The following is a 7,167-nucleotide window of genomic DNA, read 5'->3' as shown; positions in this document are numbered from 1 at the left end:
ATAAGCCAAATGCATACATTTTGTTAGAGCTTTATGCTTTCCCAGCTACCAAAATATTAACAACTGCTCACAGGGTTGGCCGTCTTAAAGCAACTGATCCGATCAGCTCCACGGTCTTCCAATGCGATTCTTAAAATGGCTTCCCAAGACTATCTTCTGATTCTGACTTTCCAAAAAACAGACATTAATGTTAACTTTTAAAAAATTAAATAAAAGAGAAACTAGATCAGTTATAATGGGAGTTTCTCCTTTTTTACCTAGCAAAGAGAACATCCAGATAATTCACAACCTTTTTCACCATTCATCAGGCAGACACAGGTTAGATTTCTCTGCCTTTCACAGGGTAATGGTGACTTCCGCTAACTTCAACTGAAACTCAATAATCAGAATGGCTTTAAAATTAAATTTAAATGTAAGCATGCCAAGAGTTTGGAATTTCAACATATTAATTAAATCAGTTTCAAAAAGATTCTGTATTACACAATTTTAATTTAAAAAGTCATAAAATAAGATCACATCTTTGGATCTAATTTTGAGATTTGTCAGTTCTCTTTCAGGTTTTGGATGAGAAAAGAGACCTTGCTTGATTTTCCTATGTCAAACACAGGGGGGGTGATTTAATCAAGCTCATTTAACGTATTTGATATTTGAGACACACTTACTTGAATTGTTTGTACTTTTCAATTTACAATATCATACAAGACATTTATTCAACGTTTTCTTGAACAAGATAATACTAACATACTACTTATGGACAATGATGTAATATATATATATATATATATATGTTGAATAATACTTGATGACTTTCTTTTAGCCTATGAGACTTACTGAAATCAGTACATTACAATAACATAATTTAAAGCTTAGCTGACAATTTGGTTTTTGGGATTCTTTTTTTGTTTCTTGGGGGGGTTTTGCTCATAATCGAAATATTGTATTTTGGCAACCAAGAGAGGTACAACTTCAGCTTAGAATTTTACAGTTGAACAATTCACACTTCAAAATTCATGAAGAATCACTGAGACCCACTATAATCATTAATTTAACTACTAATTTCTTTTTGAGCAACTGACCTTAAGATTTATCCTAAAAAAGTAAGGAAGTATATCAGTAGGCAAAAAGATAAATCCGCCCATAAATACTAGAGTCTGTCTAAGCTATTTTACTGAAAAGTGAGAAGGGAGTATCAGATGGTCTTTACTTTTCCCCTTAACACCCTCAATGATGTATCTTACATTGAAATGGCTTGCCCTTGTATCTTCATCAATATACTCTGAAACTTTGCTTAATACAGTTTTCTATGGAGTAGATTTCTGCACATGGAAGATAAATCTTGGATCCCACCTAGAAAGTCATGGTCACTGAAATAACTCTTCATTAGATAGTTTGTGTGTGTATGTAAGTGCATGTGTTTTAACTGCAAAGAATGCTACCTTAAGAAAATTTGATTAGCAGGATCCAGTATAGGTATAAGAATTCTTTGGACCCTTTAACTCTGACTCAAAAACTCTTCCAGGAGACTGTGCACAGCCCAGTACTCAGGAGGAGATACTCAACATGGAGCACACCTCCCCTTCGGGCCAGCTGGTTTATGCTCACCTTAGAGGCTGAAAGGCACCACAAAACAGGGGCTAGAAAAAACTGAATTTTGCTCCCCATCCCCCAAGACTTGAGTAGCTCTAAATTTTCAGCTTGCCTCCAGCTTCTCACTGGCAAGCTTTCTCGGCTTGTAACTTTTGGACAGCACTATCAAGGAGCTCCATGGACTCTCTGAGAGTGACGTTGATTTTAAATGGCTTGGGTTTAATGCTCAGGCCGTAAGTGAAATTCATTTTGGGGGGCTCATTTGGGTTGGCCCTGAAATTGCACTGGTGAGCCAGGATGGAAGTGAAGAGAAACAGCTGCATCTTAGAAAGCTCTTCGCCGATGCACCGCCGTCTGCCCACTGAAAAAATCATCACGCTGCTGGTTAGGTCCTTGTTGATGAAACCATCCTTGTCCAAGAATCGAGCTGGATCAAAGTCCTCTGGGTTAGGCCACTTCACTGGGTCATGATTCACAGACCACTGGTTAACGAAAACCACCGTGTGCTTGGGGATGTGGTAACCCAAGATAGAGGTGTTGGCAGTGGTGGCGTGAGGAATGGTGACAGGCACAAAGCTGGAGAAGCGCATGGCTTCATAGAGAAAGGCCATAACGTAAGGCAGGTTGGGCTGGTCGTCCAGACAGGGCAGACGGGCCCTCCCCACGACCTGATCCAATTCTGCCTGTACACGAGCCTGCACTTCAGGGTACCTGTTTGGGTTTTGATACAGAGGAAGAAAAACAAGTGAGCAAAATTAATTCTTCTTTCACCTAGAAAGTACGTTACAATTTATTTTAATTCTACTTTTCTTTAAACAGGCTATCTAGGTCAGTGGTTGAATTAATATTTCTGGCAAAAAAAAAAATCTAAAACGGTTTCCTAATTTCTTAGTAAATTACAAAATGGACTTTAGCAATTATATTTCCTGTAATAAGCCTCACATGGCTAAAGCTCTCTCTCCCATAGTAAGTCAAAAAACTCTAAATTTTCTCAGGCTAAAGCATGATAATGGACAAGGCTGATTTCCGTGGATAATTCCAACAGATATGCTGTTCTCACTTTATACAACGATAACTGGTATCCTGATGGATAAAGCCACATACTGTATGTCCTAAATTTAAAGCAAATTCCCAGTATTCATAAGATTATGGTGAAAATTGTAATACTTATTTGCTGCTGATTATATAAACTGGCATGATCCTTTTGGAAAACAAAATCTTAGTACAAAGCAAAATCCATAAGGGTAACCCCTCCCCCCTCATTTTAAAACCAGTTACCCATACCTAGAAATGTATTTTTAGGAAATAATTTCACAGGTACAAAAATATGTAACCACAACTATAGCTAAAATTTTTAAAATACAATCAAGGCCAATGACCAAGAGCTCAATAAATGATTATATACAACCATACATTATGATGGCAGAATTAAGCCATCAAAAATTAGTAAAATAAATATTAAAAGAGAGGGAAATATCCACCACAATAATTCACAAAGTGCCAGAAGTCAAAAAACATGTAACTAATTATTGCAACTCTAAAAAATTGTAAGCATGTATGTGATGAAATTATGGGTGATCTAAAAAGGGCCAAATAGTGTATATTTTGGACTTGGTGGGCCAAACCCTCTCTCAAAACTGTTCAACTCTGCCTTGTGTTGTAGTGTGAAATCAGCCACAGACAATACCTAAATGAATGGGCATGGCTGTTTCAACAAAACTTACATACAAAAACAGGTGGTGGAATTTGCCAAACCCTGTCATATTGTCTTTTCACTAAAAAGAAGAAAAAAGTATTCATCAGCATATGACCCCAAAATTTTTTTATTTACTTTTGCTGCCCAACTGGAGTACAGAGAGAACTATTTACAGTTCGGTTCTAATGAAAAAGAAAGGTAGTTTCAAAAGATGAAATGCTTATCTGGGGAAGCAAAGGACCTATTTAACTATTCTGGGATGGCCTTTTCCCATCTACGGCTGACTTCTGTTTATTTAATTTCTGTCCCTCCTCCCGACTGTTTCTATGATCTTAATACTGAAAAGCTATTTTAAATATACAAAAACGTGTAATTTGTGAAGATAGCTGTACAGTATTAAGGATATATAGATTGCAGTGAATTTTAATAAGAAGCTGCCCCTGCCTTCCAAATACCGTACTGTGGCGCCTGCAGACTCAGCATCTCCAACCGCTTACTTGTGCGCCAAGAAATAGCACAACCAGGATTTCTGGTCTCTGAGGCAAACAGGATTTGCCTTGGGCGTCACATTTCCCCCTGGGATACGGTTTCCAGATAAAATATGGGCCGCCCAGTTAAATCTGAATTTCAGATAAACACCCACTAATCCTTCGGTATAAGCAAGTCCCGTGTAAATTTTATCTTTAATTTACTAAATCTGGCGACCCGACACCGGGGACCTGTAGAATTCGCGCATGTTGGAGTGTAGCGGAGGTCGGCGCCTTTAACAAGGTATCATTGGGGGTCAGCTAACCGAGCCGAGGGCAGGGGTCCTGGATACCCCGAATGCCCTTCTAGATGCTACTCTGCACTCGGTAAAAGTGATTGCTTTATACGCCGACACTTCTCTTACTCCTAGCGTCGCAGTTTTATAAATCAGCACTGTCCGCTGGTGTTTGGCCGCCATCCGAAAGCCTGCGTGCGCGTTACGCGTCGCCGGGCAAGCCTCAGCGGGCTTCCTTTGCCCGAGAACAAAGCCCTGACCGGCGTTTCGCTTTCAGCGCCAGGCCTGGGTGGCCTCCGATCCGCGCCAAAAACTGGCTGCGCCGAGGCTGCTGTGTTTAACATGTTTACGGCGTTACCCTTTCTTTCGGAACCTTTCCAATTTTGCTTCCACCGCGCCGGGGAGAGAGACATTAGGGCTGATTCGCGGGCACTTTAAAAATCTTGATTTTCAAGGGGGTTCTTACACATCTGTGCCCATTCGCAAGCGGGGAAGGGGAGGATAGCGACAGGATCAGAGATGCGGAGAGGTCGCCGCACCGCGTGGTGGGGGTGTGCGCGCGAGTGTCTGGGCCCGCACCTTGCAGCCCTGGGCGTTGCTTTCGGGACGCGATCTCAGTTTTGAGTGATGGGGACCTCGATCGAAACCCTAAAGCCCGCGCGCTGCTTACGACCTCAGCATGCCCCACTCCGCCCTTTTCAGAGGGAAAAAGGACGGCCTGTCCCACGCCTTTTGGAGGCTTTACCTGACGAGAAGGAGGAGCAGCCACTGCAGCGCGGTCGACAGGGTGTCCTGGCTGGCGCCGAAGATGTCGGTGACAGTGGACGGCACGTTTTCCAAGTCCAGCTGCGTTCCACCGTCGCCGGAGTCCCCGGCTGCCTTCTTTTCAGCGGAGAGGATGAAGGCGTCCATCAAGTCTCGGGGGGCGGCCCCGGGCAGAAGACTTTCCCGGTGCCTCAGGAACTTGTCTAGGACGAAGTTGCTGAAGTTGCGGTTGAGCTGCTCGAATTGGCGGAAGGCGGTGCGCACCGGGTTGGGAAAGAGCTGCAGCCAGGGCAGCACGTCCACCAGGCTGCCCGCGCCCACCGTGCGCCCGAACTCCTCGTTGTGGCTGAGCAACTCGACGAACTCGGCGTCGTCATGGTTGTAGCGGCAGCCAAAGCACACGGCGCTCATGACGTTGGCCACGGCCACGACAGTCAGCTGCCTCGGGTCGAGAAAGGCGCCGCCCGCGCTGCCGCGCACCAGCAGAGCCACCATCTCGCGCATCTCGCCCAGCACATGGCCCTCGAGGACGCGGCGGCTGTCCGGCTGGCGCGTGGAGAAGGCGCGCATAGTGCCATACGCCGCGCGCCGCTGCGTCTTCCAGTACTCAGAATAATGTCCGAAAGCCACGCTCCGGCCTTCGGACACCACGCGGAAGGAGGCGAAGGGCGGCCGGTCAGCGAAGACGGCACCCTGCTGCACCAGGGCCTGGTAGATGGCGCGCTCGCCATTCAGCACCACTATGGGGCAGCTGCCCAGGCGGATCTGGAAGACGTCGCCGTAGCGCCGCGCCAGGCGCGCGAAAGAGAGGTGAGCCACCCGGCCCACCGCCAACGCGTTTCCGATCAGCGGCCACGGGAAGGGGCCTGGGGGCGCGGACCCCGGCTGCCGCCGCCGCTCCCTCAGCAGCCACTGGCCCACATGCACGGCGGCCAGCACGGAAAGGAGTAGCAGGAGCGTGGTCTGCTGGACGGACAGAAGGCTTAGCGGCCAAGGGTCGTCCAGGCTGAGGCTGGTGGCCATGCTGGGGACAGAAAGATGAAGGCGTGACACAGGTGTGCAGAGAAAGGTACAGGCTCCCCACGCCCCTGCTCCAGCCTCACATGGAGGCCGTGCGTAGGTCAGGACAGGGCTGGCTCTCTGGAGAAGTGGCCAAAGACGCTCCTTCCCATCCCCAGCCCAGTCTCCCGTGGAGAAAAAAGGGGGCGTGTTTCCACCTCTCTGTGACCCAGCGCCACCCCACCACCACCACCACCACACACCAGGCGCTTAACGGTTCCTGCAATTTGGGGCTAACACCGCGGGCATCAAGGCGGTGGCTCTTGGTTTCCTTTAAAGTGCCTACCACCCCACCCCCGACCTGCAGGAACCCATGTGAAGAGGCCGCGAGAAGGCGGCTCCGCCGACAGACTGACCTGCCGGGAGACGCGGTTTGCAGTGGCGCGGGACAGCCGGCTCCGAGAAGGGGCTGGGGCCTTTACCGAGCGCAAGACGTCAGCCCGAGAGTCTCCGGGAACCCGGAGGCCAGCCCTGCACACCTGCTGCCCGCTCTGGGAGCTTTAGCACCCACTCTGGAGTCTCTTGGCGTCCTCAGAGCCAGGAGCGCTTGGACTGGGATGGGAACGGAGAAAGGTGCCTCTTTTACCGAGCCCCGCTGCACCTGGGGCTCTGGCAAAGTCAGCGTTTTCTCACAGCGTTGGGATTGAGACTGGGGGGCGATGAGCAGCGTCAATCCCCATGCCCCCTGCGCGGCTCTCACAGCTGGCGTCGCAGAGGTGTTTGCTCACTTTGCAGAGTCAAAACGCGCCATCCCGCTTCTCCGGGTTTTAAGGACTGTGTAGAAGGAGGGGAAACGAGACCTGGAGGGGCGGGGCTTGCGGGGGGCGGGGCGCGCCGGCACCGTCCACACCGCTCGGACTCGCACTCGCGTCTGGGCGCGCGGGTGGTCCGGCCCGGCTCAGCGGCGCACCCCGACGGCCTTGGAGCTCCACCTGCGGCTTTACTGGAAGCCGTGGTGCGAACTCTTCCTCTGTCGAGTAGCCGCTCCTAATCACAGTCACCCCAAATCCAGACTGCACGACTTCCCAGAACCGCGCTCGGGACGGAACCAGCCCGAGCCGCTGCGCTCTGGGTGGGAGCGCGCCCCACGCCTGGAGCGCACGACCTCCCTTACCTCTCGTGACATGAGCTTTGCTCCCCAAGAGCAACGCGCTAACGACCCACAGGCGCCCGAGCCGGGAAGGGAAACCTGTCTGTTCAGAAACAAGGAAAGCGCGGGTTGTGGTGGCGGGTTGCTTTGCAACCCCCCTGGTTATTTTATTTTTCTTAAATTCTCGCAGATTGGCCCCTGAATTGA

General features: G+C 49.0%; 1 protein-coding gene across 1 annotated transcript; it reads right to left on the bottom strand.

The window, feature by feature from the left end:
* Positions 1-1,189: 1,189 nt before the first annotated feature.
* CYP1B1 (cytochrome P450 family 1 subfamily B member 1) lies at positions 1,190-5,834 on the bottom strand. Its single transcript, XM_069494511.1, has 2 exons — positions 4,792-5,834; positions 1,190-2,298 (listed from the first exon to the last, which is right to left on the bottom strand). The coding sequence occupies exons 1-2, from the start codon at positions 5,832-5,834 to the stop codon at positions 1,710-1,712; spliced, it is 1,632 nt and encodes a 543-aa protein (XP_069350612.1). The 3' UTR covers positions 1,190-1,709.
* Positions 5,835-7,167: the final 1,333 nt, after the last annotated feature.

This window comes from Eulemur rufifrons, chromosome 19 (assembly GCF_041146395.1).
Source record: "Eulemur rufifrons isolate Redbay chromosome 19, OSU_ERuf_1, whole genome shotgun sequence".
In the NCBI taxonomy this organism is placed as follows: Eukaryota; Metazoa; Chordata; class Mammalia; order Primates; family Lemuridae; genus Eulemur; species Eulemur rufifrons.
The sequence above is the reverse complement of the archived record's forward strand: the minus strand, read 5'-3'. Positions and strand labels throughout refer to the sequence as shown.